A 19,070-nucleotide genomic window follows, 5' to 3' on the forward strand; every position below is an offset into this window, starting at 1 on the left:
TTCTCTTGTAAAAGCATGGAACAGATTAGAGCGGATGATCGTGGCTTGTAATTGTAAACTACTGCACATTGTACTTAAGAGGGCTGGGGCCACTAATACTAAAAGTAGGCTTCTGTTGAAACCACTTCCCACACAAACCTGTTTTGGATTAATAAATTAAACCTGACTGAACAAGACTGCTGCTAGTGCATGTAAAATATAATCCACACAGCAAAATAGTGTATAGTATAAATTAGTGGAGACATATCAGTTGGAGGTTGCTCTGGTGGCCGCACTGGACTTTAAATAGAATGGAATCTGTGTGTGCCTGCGCGTATGTTTCTTTTTCCATTTGCAGGACACACCCTTGGATCTTCTGGTCAGCTCTATAACAACACAGCACTTATTAGCCAATATTATATTATGTTTTTGAGTGATCAAGTAAGTGACTGTTCCATCATTGACTGAATGCTAAGACTTGGCTGCCACTTCAATGTAGAAGAATATGTAGGCCTCAATGAAGTTTTGGATCAGGGTTGTTTATCAGTTGATCAGTGTTCTGTTTTCCCTTTCTGTCAAGCTTGTCGTGGGCCCTTCCGAGATGTTAACTGTAACTCCATTAAGCAAGTAAACGACTTTAACAGTCTTGAGACAGTTGAGAAAAGACTCTGTGGTTAGAACTGGTCCCGGGTTGGAACCCCAGGGTGCTCCAGTTTCCTCCCAACCCTAAAGACATGCATTAAAGGACTACTCCACCGATTTAGCATTGCACTTATATTGTTGTCACACTCACAATGGACAGTTTCTAAAAACACATCAAAATTGATGCAGCAGAAACTATTCCACGGATTTGATCCACATTGCCTTTCCACTGCCAGTTTGATCAGAGATGTGGGTGTGTAATGCTAGTAGCGGCTAATGTAGCCCTGAGCCACTAGCATCAGGCAGAGATGAGTAGGGGGCTACAGAGGTCAGGTTAACTCACTTTTTCTTACTCCACACCCCCAGATTATTTTTCAACATGTAGTGTTCATCCCCCAACTGATGTTTCCTCGACGCCTCATATACGCAGTAGTACTTCCCAAGATCTGTAAACAGACTTTGACGCGTTCAACCGATAGACTTTCCCTATAAGAATATCACTCCACCTCAGAAGGCCATTTATCAGAGCACTCCTGCCATTGCCTTATATGTGTCTTTGGATACACAAGGAAAAACATAGTCAGTAAACCTGTTGTTGGAATATTAAGGATTAAAAACATGTTTGTTACATGTGCAAGTCAAAGTTGACAGTCGCCAGCAACCTGTATTCAGCTGTTGTTTTGCCCAATGCTACCTGTCTGGACTGTTTTGTTATAATGTTTTTCTCTTGGCCCTTGGAAGATAACCGGTGTTTATAAATGAAGGTTCTCAAGGTTAGAGCAAACGTGCTTTTTTGGCTGAGCGTGCCTGGGTAAATTTCCAGACAATTGTTTCTTTTTTTAGCATGCATGACTGATAGGTACTCTTGTCTCTGTTGAGGAGAACAGATATCACATAGGCCTACATGCACAAGCACACACATACACACCAAGAGCGTCATCTCCATACCTGTGATCTTTATCACGAGACGCCTGTTGTTTCTGAAGTAGACAACAAAAGTATTTGCCAGTTAAGGTTGTCTTGTCTCTGTTGAAGAGATCATGTATCGCATACATGCATGTGTTCACACGTACATACTCCCACCAAGAGCGTCATCTCCATACCTGTGATCTTAATCGTGAGAGGCCTGTTGTTTCTGAAGTAGAATAGTCAGTATTTGCCAGTTAACCAGTCAGCTGGACTGCTAATGAGGTAGCCTATTGCGAGCTAGCAAAATAACCAGTCAGTCAGGCAGCTAGACAGGGATACCAGCAAGATTGTGTCTTTAATGAGTAAAACAGAAAGTCATCTTACACCAAGCTTCCACTACTTTTTTTTAAATGTTGTAAATACTTGGTAAACCATACGTGACAGAAAAGCAGGTATGCGTTTTCCATTTTAGAGCTGAACAGGGTAGATCCCACATTGACACCTGTAAGTGCAGCAAATTCGGCTCAAGAGCTGCTCTGCTGAGCCGGACAGATTCCAGCGGTCTATAAAGTAATCACATAGACATTCCTCACACAGCAGGGCACGTTTTAAGTTTTAACTTACTCCCATGCTCACAGTACATACGGACACTACCATATACTGTATACCTACATTTTCTAAAATGATCAGGGTTAATGTAAACTTCATAATATAAGATTTAGCACATATATGCACAAAAGATGGGTTTTTATTTCTTTACCTTTCAGAGCAAAACAAGATCTGATATTTTCTTCACCTGATCACTTTATGTGTTTACCTGCCAACACTTGTATATAATTGCTACAGTTGATCAGTCCCTGTGTTCATGAAACCTTTGACTGATTCAAAGCAATGCTTCTTCCATCATTATTGCACTGGGATTTTACCCTTTTTTGTGTACAGTTTAATTTATTTTTTATAAACCATAGGATTTTATGTCGTTACATCGGTAAAGTGTGATCCTAAACCTCTGTCTTCCTTTTTTTCTCCCAGGGCGACAGTGGTTGCTGTGGCGGCTTTCCTGGATGCCTTTCAAAAAGTGGCCGACCTGGCCACCAACTCACGAGGTAGGAACATATACACGGATTCATAGGCTTGAGTGTAGGAACAGTGGTCTTCTACGGCAAAATACAGAGTCAGTGCCATGTCATTTTCTATCTTTATGGACACTGTGTAGCACAGTGCTGCCGGGGCAAATCAGTTAACTCATTGTTTAACAGTATGTGGTATGTGTGTCTGGGCACCTACGTGTCAGTATGTTCGTCTGTGTAGCCCTACTGTGCGAGTCCAGTCTTTCACCCCACTGTGCTGAGAAGTTCTGTGGGTTGTTTGCTTTATCGTATGGGTAGTAAATCCCTCACTATGCTGTTTGAAGCTCTGCTGCTGGCTTTGTCTTCAACCTCTACCCCCCCTTTCTGTTACTTTCTCCCCCCCAAACCACCCACAGGCACTCCACCTCTGCTACATCTGGACTTTTTTTTTTTTTTTTTTTTTTTTTTTTTTTTTTAAGTATGTTTATTAAGATTTTCCATTTTACAAAGAAAGAAAACAAAATACACTTATACAACTCAGTGAATAATAATATCAGCAGAAATAAAACAATGTGAACAATTATCAACATCATCCACCATTAATAACAACAATGTAAAAAAATAAAAGATAAATTAAAAAAACCAGGAGCAACCAGGGCGTATGCAATTTCAGCAAAGAAGCACAAGCAAAAACTCAGCAGAGGGCAGAACAGACAGCACACAATGCTTACATTACTGATCAGGGTCAGTGTTAAAGTGGGTAAGATGATCCAGAAATGGTTGCCATATATTGTAAAACTTATCAAGGTTGCCTATAACACTGTACCGCACTCTCTCCATGTGGAGTATTCCTGTGAGGTAAGTCAACCAGGTCTTGAATTAAGGAATAGTGTCTGATTTCCAGAGTCTTAGAATTATGCTTTTAGCAACAATCATTCCATAAATAACAGTACTTTGTACAGAGAGATTATGGTCTGACAAGGAAGCAGGATATCCAAATAAAGCAACCTCTGGATCAGGGTTAAACACAAAACCATACATGTCAGAGAACCACTTAAATATGTTACACCAAAACTCGTAAAGTTTAGGGCATGCCCAAAAGAGATGAGTAAGAGAGCCCTCTGCAGATTTACACATGTAGGAGAACGGTGGGGAAAATTCGATGTTATTTAGATTTTGAATAGTGCAATCTATGCATCACTTTAAATTGAATTAACTGATGCCTAGAGTTAATAGAACAAGAACAAACCCTGCTAAGGCTCTCCTCCCACACATCAGCCCCAAAGAGTTGGGCAAATACCCAACTCTTCCTCCCAAGCATTTTTTAAAGAATGTGTAGAATAACTAATTTCTTCAGAAAACAAAATAACAAATTCTGAAATCAAATGTTTGGAATCAGGCGAGCCCAACAGCAGTCTATAAATCCTCCTTTCCTCTGGCAGAGATTCAAAATTAGGCACTACATGGCGTACATAATTTCTAATCTGTAAATGTCTAAAAAAGTGTGTTGTAGGTAAAGAAAATTTCTCTTTTAATTGAGAAAAAGAAGCAAAATGTTTTTCAATATACAAGTCCTCCAAGGTAACAATACCATTCAGTCTCCAACATCTGGACTTTTAACTCTGTATGTGTATGAGAGGGAAAGAGAGAGAGTGAGAGATCTCATCCCTCCCTAGCTTTGACACCTCCGGCACTGCTCCATACTATTTATACTATTAATAGGAACTGAGACAGGCACACACATTCATCACCTCACTCACTGCAGAGAGAGGGAGGGGACAGATGGGGGAGTACACGGAGTCATCATTCTCCCTCTGCCTCTTTCTCCGTCTAACACACACCGTATAAATGTTTGCTGCGAAGGAGTCCGATTCAGTCAGCTGAAGAGCGTTGCGTCATCTTTCATCTGCTCTTTCATCACTTTCTATTCTCTCTACATACTGTACCTTAGGTTAGCAGTATCGCATAACACCCTTATCATATTTGTGCTCTGTTGCTCAGCCTTGGCTGTACACCTGAGCTAGAGCACAGGGGCAAGCGTGGATAATGTGTTATAATGCACTGTTGGCTGACACACTGCCATCTGTATCACAGATAGATAACCAGTCCACATGATAATCATACCATGGTATTATAATGAGTCTTGATTACCTGGATTACAAAACATATTTTCCATTAAGGCTCTATCTTTACACATTCCTAAAATGTTTATATAAACCCTATACCTCAGATTGGTGAGGTACACTGTAAGGGCACCACATTTGTTTTACAACACTTATGCTGGGAAGTTTTTTATTTTGCTTATCATACTTTGCCAGAGTTTTGACAACATATTATACAAATGGCTTTTAATATGTATATCGTTATCTTCTTATCTGTACTATTCTTTATCTCTAAATTATGGAATTTAAAATCCTCTTAGACTAGTTCAGGGCTCATAACACCCTTCAGCTTAACTTATATTTTGCAGTAGCTCAAATATCTGGAAAATACTGATTTGGGCTACCGTTTTAATGAAAACTCATAATAGATCTAACAGCAGTCCTATCTCGAACACACACACACACACACACACACACACACACACACACACACACACACACACACACACACACACACACACACACACCTTGTCTGCCTAATGGTTGTCTTAGGGTTATTTGATGTTTTCGTTACATAGTGATTAGAGTCTTTTTGAATTGGGCATGCTCCAGAGAGCTCTGATCTTCTTTGATGACCAACAGGTGTTGTGTTGGAGAAAGAGTAACATTAATATTAAGTAAAGATGTCATGTTTATTTCTTCTTGTTTGTTAAGTTGGGATGTACTGAGCTAATTCAAATGCCTCTGAACAGTTGCTAGAAGGTAGGAGATTGAGTCTGAAAGAACGTTTTTCTCATTACCTCTAAAGTTAACTAAATTATTATTATGGAAAGTATTGTTAAAAATACTAGCATTATGGTTTTTGTGGTTTCTGGTAGCTCAGAGGCATGAAAAATTGGATATAATTTTAGGTCAGCCCCCAGCAACACTCCTGTTTGAGAAGGAAAAAGATTTAAAAAACTTGATCTCTGGAGTATACTTTACTGTGGACTCATTTGTCACCAAACAGTTACAAAACAGTTATGCACATGTAATGGACCTCTAGGCGTGCCCGGGGTAGCTCAGGTCTACGCAGGTATGGATATCAGCTTACTGTATTGTTCACCTACAAAGCAGAACGTGTGTGTGTGTGTGTGTGTGTGTGTGTGTGTGTGTGTGTGTGTGTGTGTGTGTGTGTGTGTGTGTGTGTGTGTGTGTGTGTGTGTGTGTGTGTGTGTGTGTGTGTGTGTGTGTGTGTGTGTGTGTGTTACAGTAGCTTTGATGTAAAAAAGAATCTGCATGGTTTTGTATCTAGATCTGATATAGTACAAACTGACACACACCATTTTCTGTTTGCTCATCATGATTAGCCAGAGGCTGCTGAGGCTCCATTATACATAGATAATGACTTCTTAACCTCCATCCTTTTATATCTATCTCCATCTTCTTGCTTCTTGTCCTCCTGTGTGTATCCAAATCTTAACCTGCTTACTACAGACATCACAATGTAACAACATGGAAATCTGGTGTTTGCGAATCCAAGGTGTACATGAGTGTTAAAGGGGCTAACGTCAAACACTTTTCTTCTCCCTACCACCACACCGTAGAGACTGCCAACTGTTCTATAGTAATAATAATAATAATAGTAATAATAATAAAGGTGCACAAACATAAAGGTTGCCAGAGATTTGACAGTGCACGTGTTAAATGTTGATTAGTCTCTTGATCAGGAGATCAAGGTTTTTGGCCGCCTTTGTACCGTTGTATAGCCTTAAAGATATTGGCAGCAATGGTAGCTCATAAAAAATCAAGGGTTGATCACTAGACTCTGCAGTTATGCTTATAAGTGTTTAGATGAAAGTTACTCTGGGACTCTTTTATCAGTGTTATCACTGAAGCAAGATGATCAGAAGATTGAAAGACACAATAACAGTAGGCTGTGAGGCTTTTCAAAACTTGAACCATGGACTACAATGTTGTGTTCACATGTGCGTCTTTGTTAAAATATTGATGTGTAAAATGTGCATACCAAACATTTAATAGTTGTTTTTTTTAAACACTTCCATTTAAGGACCAGTACATTTCCAGTTCCCAATGTAGATAAAACTTGGACATGATTACAGATGATTATGGATTAAACATTCTTTTGCAGTTATGACATAGGTAACCCCAAGCAAGACATGAATTTGACACATCTGTCTTTATACCCACAGTACAAGATGATTTCACTCCAGTCCTTGGAATACATTTCCAGTCCTGAATACCAACTGAATACGGGACTTTTTTCCATTTGTAGTGCATGCTGTTACAGTATTAGAATTGTAAGGCTTTTAGCTAAAGAACAAAGTCTAACAAAGAAGGTTATCCAAAAACTCCCCACATGAATCTCGCAGTATGTTGAAACACCAGTAGTGATCTGTTTCCCTCAGTAGCGTCGTAGGTTGAATATGTGAAAGGTAGGTTCAGGTTCCTTAAACAACTCTTCCATAATACCTCAATGATTGCATTAGGATTCAGGCTATTAAGAGACACTAAAGTAACAAGGAAAAAAAAACACCTTATTCATAGCTTCTGACCTTTTGCTGAGAATTGCCATTGCATTTCTAAATCTCTTAGATTGCAACAGCTATGGCCTATTTACAACTTTTCCTAGCAAGAATAATTAGTTCCACTGTTCTCAAATTATAATTTAGCACACACAGTGTCATTATCAATGTTGACAGGCTGTTGGAGTTGCTCTCTCATGCCTGCTCAGCAGCTGTATAAGTCATATTCAAACATGTCTTTGTTACATCCTTGATGTTGTTGATAAGCTACCTAACACATTGGACCTAATAAATTGGGCAAAATCCGTTCTCTCTTTTCACTCCTCCACCTCATATTTGCAAATAATCCAAATACATCATAACATAATCATCTTAACATTAATGCAAGGGGCTTTTGATTAAAATATGCCTGATGATTTATGGTGAGAACCTTGTGTCAGCAATGTAGCTGTAGTTTCATGCAAAGCACCCTGGGGTTGTGAAACAATCTTCCATTAAACATCAGTAAATGCTCATTGCATGAGCTAATCACTGTGGCGTAGTAAAAACCTTCGACTGAGTTTTGGAAATGGTCCAGTGAAAGTTTGTAGCTTCATATAATCGTTAGCTGTAGCATTCTGTTTGTGTAACTGATTTATGAAAACCAGATGTGTTTATAAAGATAAAACCCTTTTAAATCTGGAATGCTGTGCCAGTTTTTGCATTACATGGACCAGGTTGAGGATACCCAGTTAGAGCATAGTTGGGGTTAGAAAAGAAATGAGGATTAAGATGCAAGATTTATTGCGTATTACCAAAATAAACTCACAATGAGTGCATATTCTTCTTTTCATTGTCAAGAATTGTAAAGGTAAAGCAGCTTACCAGTTAACACAGTTGAGTGAAATACAATAACTGGAATGCTAAGTGGAGGAAGTCTGAATGAAAGAAAGAGACTTAAGTTTCCAGACAAAGTCTTTTTTTTTTTTTTCCTCTGTTGTGCTCTGTTATCCATAGTGTATTTGAACTTACCATGAGCACAGACACAGCAAAGACTAGATCTGCTTGCTTAGGTAGAACACGTATGAATATGTACAGTATGTATATACACAACTGCAAATAAACAGAGAGCTATGCACTCATAATCATGGATGATCACACACCTCTACACATTTAAATGTGTTCATTCAAAGACATGTACATTCATAGCCACACAGACAGGGGATTAGCCGAAACCACTTGTTTCGCTGTGCTCTGTTGTGGTCTGTTCGGATTTGGACTTTCTTCATGCTCAAAGGCCTCCCTTTGCTTTGTTGTCCCAGTCTGATAAAGTACATTAAAGTGTGCTTTGGCATCTACCCACATCCGTACGTTTCTAGTTGCATTTCAGCTGCGTTTTGAACTTCTGTGCAATGTGTCTGCATAGTTTTTATTCTTTATAATTTTATAAGTTTATTCTTATAAGTTTATTCTTATAATGTCAGGGTTTACTGTACATTTTCATATTCAATTTCCCTCAACATGTAACTGCCCTTTTTCCTGATCTTCTTAGTCATATCCCTGTGGAACTGTATTCATCCAGTTGTTTGCTTTGTGCCTTTCGCTTTTGTCTTTGCAGCTCTGTTTGTTTTTGCTGAGGTGCTGAGTATGGACAGCTTAGCGTTTGCTGCTCCGTGTATTTTCAAAATGGATCAGACACCTTTTCCAGTAATGTCTAAAACACGGGTTGTCTCGCTTTGTCTGTCAATATTTTCTCAAGGCACTGTATGTGTTGTATGTATGTGTAATAATGTATGTGGAACAAATCTATTATCGTTTTGGTTGAAAAAGGGTATTAGAAAGAGAAAGCCTTTTTTAGTTTGCTTAGCGTGCATGTTACTGTGTCATATTAACAAAAAGATTTTTCCAAAACTAACTTTTTTGTTTACCCATTTTTATGTGTTCAAAGTTGTCTAGCCTGTAGCAATTCCTGAAGATTAGGCTACATCCTTGTTTTTGTTTTTTTATTTAGTTTGTTTGCCGTCTTCACACGAACCCTCTCACTCATTAACTGAAGAACTGAATTTAAGAATAGATTTTTTTTTATCTCTAATTTTATTCTTGTCTGTCACGTTTTTACCGTCTCATGCTCCTCTCTTATTCTGTCTCCTTTTCCACTCTCTTCTCTCTCTTTCTATGGGCCGGTTTTACTCTTTGTCCCTGTATCTTTCTCACAGTTCTATCTATTTTCTAACCTTGAACCCTGCCCACAAAGGTGAAAACATTACATAAGACATGTACACATGTATCCATCTACTGTTGGCACAAACGCACAACAGGACACTCGCATCACACGCCCACAGAGTTGCTTCTGCCTAAAGCAGTGTGACAGTGTTTGCTCTAAAAGGTCTTATGGTTCTATTTGATTTAAACTAATGTGATAAAACGTTAATGATTAAACATGTTTTGGGTCTGACTTCATAGAAGTACTCGGACATCAGGCCACATGGAACAGTGTCCAGGAGGCTGAAAAATAAGCTGTTACCAAGAGGTGTCTGTGAATTTGCTGAAAGGAAAAATGTGACTCTTCAGGCAATAGGGCAAGGCATCTTTAGTTATCTCACCATTCAATTAGCTTTCAATTGAAGGTGCTATGATTTGATCACAAAACTATTCTTGTGCATGACGTGCATGGCCACCCTACATAGGGTTTGATTCTAAAATGGAAACAGTTACATTTATGTTTTACATTTTATAAACAGAATCTGAGCGTATCCATAACAGCATCTTTAGTCATGGTGCACACAAAAGCACTTGTTTAAATAGGTTAAGCAATCTTGGTTACATAAATGTAGTTAAATGAGCATAATGGCTCACATTGACTCGCATCACATTCTGTCAATAATCTCCTTAACTCCTTACCACCTTCCCCAAAATGGGACTTCACTGCAGTAGGCTATATAAAAGTAGCCACCCGTGGAGAGCCCTCTAAATTCCACTCAAGTCGGGTTTTTTTGCATCAGCGCTCAGTAGTTTAAGAGAGTATCATGATGTTTCTAAGATCTAATTCTTTTTTCCACCCCTAATAGGTAAGTAAGCAGATTAGAAAACATTTGAAGATGGGTCAGTTAAATCCAGTTACAGGGTACAGCTGTAGGTAGAAGACAAGTATATGTTACATAACTGGCACTCTAAAGTACACCTGCTTTCTTTGCAAGGAATTATACCATGCAAGTCATTCTTAAGAATTAATTTTACAGGCAAAACCAAAAATAATTGCAAAAAGCAAGACTGATTGGTATTTCGTGATTTTCATTTCAGCTTTTTTTTTTGGCTGAGATAAAACCAGGCAGTCTGAACCACATTTTCTCCCTCTAAAAAACTTGAAACTGCACTAGTCGTTGGTGACAAATGAGACAAAGCCCAATTGAATTTGGGAAGATAGAGAGAGATAAAGAGCTATCAGACACAGAAGAACAGAGAAGGCCAAAGTATAATCCTTTCTCTTGTTTCATCAAGTGTCATTTTGTTTTCCATGTAGATCCCCTTTTTCTCTCTGTTTTGTATCAAATTATACTTTCATCATAGTTTCCTTCTGCGTATAATGGGTTGGTGTATGTGTCTGTTTCTGTGTGCCTGAAGCAGTGCTACATCTTTGTGGTATTCCATTCACTAAGTGAGTGTGAGAGTGACAGAGTGGGTAAGTAGTGTTTTTTTTTTTTTTTTTTTTTTCGACTCAGCCATGGTGAAACAGCTGATGGCAACCAGGCTATACAGGGATATGAGGTCATTCCATACAACAGACCCAACAAGGAGAGCAGATGTTAAAAATAACACAGTAATGCAATTTAGACCCTTTCTAAGAATTGCATATTGTTGGACTAAAAACAGACATGACTTGTTTAGAGTATATTCCCAAAGGCTGTTAACTTTGATAAAGTTGAAGGCCATTATTATCTAAGGTTACTAGACTATGGTATGTTAGTGGTAGGCTCAGACATCCCTTTCTTGGACAGTCTCACTAGGGTTTCCATAGAGCAAGTTTGACCAGTTTTGAGATGTAATTAGATGGCGTGTTTGAGGCTTCCATTGGCCCATCTTTAAATCCCAGAGTCTGACCTTGAAAACCACTGCGTGAGGAAAACGCTACCAGGAGTTGAGTTGTTCTTGCTTATTGCATGTTCAAAAACACATAGACAACACACATTTCTCACACCACCCATAGCAAAATTTGTTGACAGTCATAAAAATAACCAAGCCGGGGTCACATGATGGTTGGCAGCTGTCAGGCCACTGTCTGTGCATGTTGTGTGTGTGTGTGTGCGCACGTGTGTGTGTGCGCGCCTTTGTATAAATTAATACCAGTGGCTCTGTCAGCAGCTCTAGTGTTGAGTCTGTTTGGACACGTCTGACTCTGTCGAGATGAAATAGACACCTGCCACAGAGCTAGCATGTAGAAGCCTGTTTGGACCTAATAGGATTATTAAGTTGTACAAACATGTTTTTAGAGCCGATAATTACTTGATTCCTCCAGTCACCCATCCAGTAATCGTTTTCAGCAAGAGTAATAGGCTAAATCATAAAGCGATCATTACATCACATTTAAACAGCCCTATATCACTAGAATTATGTATGCTTGGTCAGATATTGTTTTTTTGTTTAAGCAGTTTGCTTTAAAAGAAGAAATGTTTTTTTTTGTGTGTGTGCCAAAGATGAAAAAAAGAAATTATTCTTTCAACAGTTAGCTATTTTAGCTCCTCCATAAGTGCTAAGGGGCTAAATAGGCTAAAATACCTAAGACTTCTATGTACAGTAATAGACCACAGCCTACTGTGTGGTAAAAATAAATATTCCTTAACATGTATTGTCAAATAATCTCTGTTTAGAGAAAGTAAGTCATTTAATTTTATGACGTAGATGTCTACTGTAGTATTGTTGTTAAGCCTTAATGAATACGATAAGCCAGTTCTTACACATCCTGTCAGTTTTGGAAATAGGCTGGATATTGCTGTCATTATTGCAGTCATGTTGTCATTATTATAATACTTGCTGTTATCCAGCTATACTTCTTTATTACCCCAGTGTCTGTCCCTCTTACCTCGCACCTGATTTTTAATTCACATTTATTACAGACAGACAGTTGCAGCCACCTTTTTCACTTGGGCCAATGGTGAAAAACAAAACATCAACCAAACATAAACCTGACTGGTATGTTGACTGGAAGCAGCCCAGTATGTCTGAGTAAGCTGCAGCTTTTATGAAACTGTAATGAGTTGTCTCAGCAGACATGGAGAGGTGAAAGATGGAGGTTATGGAATTGAGATGCTTAAGGTGCATTGAAGTATTGGGTGTGATGCTAATTCTCAGATCTACAGTATGAAGTGAGCTATAATTTACTCCTAATCAATGTGCGAATAAAGTTAGGGGTTGTTTTAATGAAAATAATGAATCCAGTAAATAATCCAGTGCTGATTTTATCATATTGGTACACTACTTTGCCAAGTTATCTCATTGCTCCATATTTTCCAGCTTGCTTCTAGTTGTGACAAAGTAGCTGTGCTACATCTTTTTGACCTCTATACAGCCTAGCTTCAGTCAATTGTAATACCTCTCCCATCAACATCACTGCCGCCCCTCCTTATGGAATAGCTTAGTTCCACTGAGGCCCGTGTGTGCCTACAATGAGTTCATCCCCCGAAAATAACTTCCAATTTAGAGTTGTGTATGTACTTCATTTTAAACTATGCACAGTGTATTTCTAATATGTTTCCAGAAAAAAAGACAAACACCACAATAGCAAATTACATACATGTTTTATAAATTGTTGTTCATGCTGTGTTACTGTGTGTTTAGCAGATATTCAGGGTAAGTGGGGGCTGTAAAGCTTTACCTTCTGCTATTTCCAGTCATCTGGTAATGCACTTGGTGCCTCTGCTAATGCAGGGTAGAAGCTGTCACAACTGTTATCTGTTTTCTATGCCTGTCACTATTACAGGCATAGATAACATATTCACATATTATCACTCTCTTTAACTTTTCAGTCTCGGTATTCAATGCTTTGAGAATGATTAAAAACAGGGTTACAGCGCCGGCATGCATGGCAGACATTGTGGTTAATGCAGTTCATTAGGCGTGGATATGAAACATTGAGATCCAAAGTCTAAATGGGAGATAGAAGGGTAAATAATTAGTGTGTATATATAACCTAGATACTGTTGATCTCTGTAATGTTTGGGTCTGAGGGGAGTGAAAAATCAAGTGTGCCGATTGTCATGTGGTGTGCAGGGATTTGAGCTTGTGGCTGCATGTGTGTACATACAGGCAAGAACATGCTACACATATTCTTGTGTGACTGTGTGCATGGTTGTTTCTCAGTGAGGCCTCTCTTCCCCCTCTCTCATCCCCTTTTACGGAGTGGCACTTGGCCATATAATTACTGTGAACTAGCGCACATCCAGCCTATTTTAGTTAAAGTAAAGAAGTGATCCTGTCTGAAGTAAGTGGGCACGTTTCCTTTAGAGCTGCTCACAGTAACTCTTAATAATCCAGCAAGTTCTACCTGAATGCAGATGTAATTTTACTTGACCGACTCCAAGACAAAAGTATAATTGTCTGTTAAATCTATCATAGACCCATTGGCTTTCTAAACCAAACTTGGAATGCACTGAATTTATGATTTTGGTGGAACAGACTTCAGTCTGTATTTGTGCTCATTTCTCTAAGCAGGCTCTGTGTGCTCTGCAGTGGACAGACCCCCATACAGCTCCACAAAAAAGAATCAAGCCTGTTCCTCTTTGCCCCGCTCAGTTCATGGCTTGGCCTCTGTTACAGAGCAGCCTTAGATCCTGAACTAACCCACTGTCTCAATGCAGCCTCTGACAGGGCTCTGTCCTCTTTTCCAGTTTCAGTCCTAGACCAGCTTGGCCCTGTACATTTCCTGTCCTCTGTCCAGCCCAAACCTAGATCCCATACCCTGGACGCGCGCTCTGTGCCTCTCAATCCACCCTCTGTTCTCTTCTGTTCACCCTGACCCCATCCTGGGAATCTTACAGAACACTGGAACCAGCAATTAAATCAGTTAATGGGTCAAATACACAAAGTCACGTATAGACTTACAGACTAATGCACATGCACAAAACATACACAGCATGATTCAATCATATAGACTAATTGATCTCTGCCTTTCTCAGACTAACATTCCTGAGGCTGATTTAGTGCTGGTCTTTCTTTCGGTTGTTTGAGAATGTATGGGTCAAACTCTTTTGTCACGTGGTTCATGGTAGACTCACTTGCCTCGCCATTTAGCTTGCACTATAAAACACATTAATAGAGAAAATACAAGGAAGTCTCTTTGAAAAATGTAGCCGCAACCATCTGCTTTAATACAAACATCTGCCCATTAACTTTGCAGATTCAGAGTCGGGCTCCAAAACGCCCTTGTCATAGAGTTAAGGGACACAAATGTGGGGGTGTATGTTTTTCTGTGTATGTGTAGAGTAGAGTAGAACAGGAGAGTAGGCCAAACACCTTTTGGGTATGTTTGACCCAGAAAAGAATCAGAGAATCCTCTGTGAACTTGACTATGTCTGCATGCAACGTGTGTCCACACAAGTGTTTCTGGGTGTTAGCGCTGTTTGTTTTACTCTTTAGTTTAAGCATAAACCCTGTTAGACCAGTGACCTTCGGGTTTAGAACACCTGACATGCAAAGCCAAATTTGAAAAGACATTTGCATGGCAAATGAACTTCAGACGAATGACTTTCTGAGGTGGTTTGATTGGCAATTATAGTTAAGTTAAAACTAGTTAAAGTTGCCAAATTGATACTCCTTTCTGGTGGAAAAAAGTATGTCTGTGTTTATCATGAATGTGTTTACCACTGTTGCCTGGCAGCCTGCTTACCTTTACCTCCGCTCTCTTTTTCTTCTCTACTACCTCTTGCTTATTCACAGATTATTTTGTTTGTATGCCCCCTGGCGTTTTGGAGAATACTGCAACAATCAATGCGTTGAGCATTAATTTCTCTGTGCATGCACGTAGCAAGGGCACTATCTATGGAAGCCCGCGCCACGGTGTCAAGCGACTATTACCGAGGCTTTGGGGAAACCAAGACCCGAATTTTCTTCAAACACACCTGTTGTGAGTGTGTGTGTGTAATTGCATCTTTCTGCTGACTGTGTGTGCATGTACTAGTTCGTTTACTTTAAAGCACTGGGTTATGTGTGTCTAGCTAAGTGTATGTGTTGTAATTGTGCATGCTAGTTTTGGGTTTCTCCTTCTATAAAAGTTACATTGAACACATCAACACAAGACCACATCCCAGCAGCCAGGCTGCAACCTAACACAGTCTGCTTTTGTTCTATACCTCCATGCACGCACTTATAGACTCACACTGGATTTCATATAGGGGGGGCAGAGCTTGAGGAGAGCAAGAGCCAGGTTGCAGAAGTAACCATAATAAAAGATGTCATATTTAAGAATAGAGTGCAACAGATATATATATATATATATATATATATATATATATATATATATATATATATATATATATATATATATATATATATATATATATATATATATATATATATACACACACACACACACACTCTCAGTGGGATACCATCATCACACACACACACTCTCAGTGGGATACCATCATCAGCTCGTTGGTGTGTAACTGGACAGGTGAGCCATCTGCTGCAGCATGACAATTGAAGGTGAACTTGGATGAAGTGTTACCTCTTTCAGTCGTTCCCATTCACTGGAAAAAACTTTATTCTTTTAGAATAAGGTAAGGTGACCTTACACTGTGCGTGCAATGTGCCTTATATTTCTTTATGTAATAATTTTAAGCTATAGGTTCTGAATTTAGGTAAATGATTTCAATAAATGTTTTGTTGTAAAATATGCTGAACAACCTGTCACTTGTTGTAAACAGATCTAAGGTATGAATTTATCATTGAGTGTGTAAGATAATACAGCCATTGTATTGGTTGATAGATGGATAAGTAATGGTAAGGTTCAGTCAAGTTACTCAGTCAGGGTTGACTCAGTGAGCTTTCAGTGTCTGGATTGTTCTTTATCGTCCAATAGACACTTCATAAAGTGTGTGTGTGTGTGTGTGTGTGTGTGTGTGTGTGTGTGTGTGTGTGTGTGTGTGTGTGTGTGTGTGTGTGTGTCCCCTCACTAACTCTTTGACAGTATAGAGTGCTCTTACACATACACAAGCACACATGTGCACACACATATATGCATGCAGAGGCTCAGACGTAGATGTAATCTGGTGGTCATTATTGCAAACAAGGGAGTGTTGTGTTGTACTGACAAACAGTTCAGTCTCTCTAGTGCGTGTCTGGTTTAAATTATCACCTGTATCTCCCAGACCAGAGGCCTCCTATTCTCTCTCCCTACAGGGAAAGGTGGAGATCACAGGCCCATTCACATACTAATGTGCAAAAGCCAAACGTCTCTTAATTATGCCACAGACTGCTGTCTTGTTTCTAACTTAGTTAGAGAAAAACTTCTTACTCCTGATATTGTATTTTTGGGTGGATTCCCCCTCAGCAACCAAAGTCTTTTTCATTTCATCACACTTTTTAAAGTCACTTTTTCATATAAAGATTATCTTCCCATTGTGTCAAGGTCAAATTTTGAAGTTCTTTCTTCATCACTTTGATGTCTAGGTGGATTTCACCAGATATTGTTTGATATGACAGTATTACAAGTAAGTATTACAGTAATTAACAGTATATAGTATGGTATTTTTGTGCTGTGAAAGTGATTACTACAATTTATTCTTCAATGAAACATTTCACACGCTGCCCTTGGGCTTAAACGGAAGAGAGAATGATACATTGCCACTCCTTGTGCACACGAATCCCAAAACTTCATTATGACTTATGTTGAAATATCTTCAAAACGGTTGCTCCCACATAAACCTCTTGCATAAGGGCAAATTGACAGAAACGCTAAAACTCTTTTGATAAAAACTTTGTTATAACATGTAACAAAGTTTTTCTATTGCTGATATTTTTTTTACAGCTTACATTTGTTTTATTCTATTATAGTGTTGAGACCTATGTAGGTGATATTGCACTTAAAACCTAACTTGACTATCTCTGCCTTGTTGGCAATGTAAATAAATTTGAAATTAAATGAATCTGAATATGAGAGTTATGAAGACAAGTTAGGCTGTGACTTTAGTCCTGCATACAAGATGAACGTGACTCAGACCTTTAGTTTATTCAGTTGTTATTGTGTTCAGTTATTGCAGTGGAAATACGAACCTCTGTCCCTTTCACTGCAAATGATTAACCATGACATGAGACTTTTTGCACATTCTGACCATATGCTGATGTGACGCTGCGCCGTACTTCTGACCAGACAGTATCTCATTCTTCCAATACATTTAAAAAAAGAAAAGAAAAGTGCTTTATTGTTGGCTTTTATGTTGATTGGGTTTCATTGTTTGTTGATTGTTTTAAGTGGCCGTTATCATTGCCACTGCTTCTTAGTTCTGCGTACCTTAAATAAGGATGGCAATACTCTAACCAAAAAAAGCAATGGATTTAGTTCATTGGTAGAGCTTCTAGTAAATTCTTTCTATCTGTCTGTGGAATGTGTGTCAGACCAGAAAGGAAGATTAGAGAGAAAGTGGGGCACCAGAGCCCAGAAAAGAGCAGGAGTGGGCTCTAGGGTAATCTATTCTTTTCCTCATTCTCTCTCTCTCTCTCTCTCTCTCTCTCTCTCTCTCTCTCTCTCTCTCTCTCTCTCTCTCTGGTCATCTTATTACACAATTAAACCCCCTCATTCGGGGGTTTAATTGGCTATCTGGGCAGTAGACTTATAGCTGCTGGAGAGCTGTTACATGCCGTGTAGAACATTATGCAGGCACTGGCTATCAGTGAATGACACCTGATATTGCCAGCTCTATTACAACAGCTGATGTTATTGTGTTTAAGCTTTGCGAGTAGGGATGGGCATCGTTTGGATTTTAACGATTCTCGATTCCGATTCTTTGAGGGTTGGAGTTGAAATGGGTCACATGCTTATTTCACAAATAATAAAGTTTTATTTTGATTCAATGGTGGTTTGCAGTTTCACAGCTTTTTCAATGTAAAATAAAGCCACACTAGAGCGCCGCTTACTGTGCTCCAAGGCTGCAACACAACAAGTGCCCGGCCGCTACGGAAACCAAAACTTGTGCGCATGTTAAATTTGGAACCTATGATCAGATTTGAAACCAAATCCTCCAAACGATTCCAATAAAGAAACTATTCCGATGGAATAGTAATTTTTGAAACGATTCCCTTGTAGGAATCTGTTCTCGATGCCCAACCCTATTTGCGAGGTTGTTTGTTTGCACCACATATGATGTCTTGAATGCGGATGAGACTGAAATGTAATGGCACCTGTAGTTATGTTGTCTAAAAGTCCATTGGCCGTATATTTAGCCTAACACCTGTAAATACCAGCGATTGTGCATTTTGCATAATACACGCTGTCTATCAATCCACCCAAGATTCAAGAACTGACTGTGTCCCTAAAGTTCTGAAGACCCAGTGATGATCAGATGTTACCTGCTGTATGTGGAAAACATTTAGATAACAGGGACTTTGGGACCATGCAGGGTTTTTATTATTAAGATGAGTGATGTTTACCATTTAATATTGTTGCAAGTATTCTTCCAAGACAACATTGTGAAACATTTGTAACTATTCAGTCAGTAGAGATGGCATTTGCAAGGATGTACTTTCCCATGGGACATTCTCAACTTCTCTTTGAGCATTTATTTTCTGTCCCAACTTTGACCGTTCATTGAACTGGCCAACTGCTTACTGACTGGATTAACTCCATGTTTAACTCCGATTAGCACCATGTTAAC

At 39.0% G+C, this 19,070-nt stretch overlaps 1 protein-coding gene across 5 annotated transcripts in view; it reads left to right on the top strand.

The window, feature by feature from the left end:
- Positions 1–19,070, top strand: part of LOC114557058 (metastasis suppressor protein 1) — a 55,048-nt gene that overhangs the window by 6,094 nt on the left and 29,884 nt on the right. For all 5 annotated transcript variants that reach the window (XM_028580319.1, XM_028580321.1, XM_028580322.1 and 2 more), the window contains exon 3: positions 2,563–2,636. In XM_028580319.1, coding sequence (XP_028436120.1) covers positions 2,563–2,636 — 74 coding nt within the window. The remainder of the gene's footprint in view (positions 1–2,562; positions 2,637–19,070) is intronic.

The sequence above is a fragment of the Perca flavescens genome, chromosome 6, assembly GCF_004354835.1.
Source record: "Perca flavescens isolate YP-PL-M2 chromosome 6, PFLA_1.0, whole genome shotgun sequence".
Taxonomy (NCBI): Eukaryota; Metazoa; Chordata; class Actinopteri; order Perciformes; family Percidae; genus Perca; species Perca flavescens.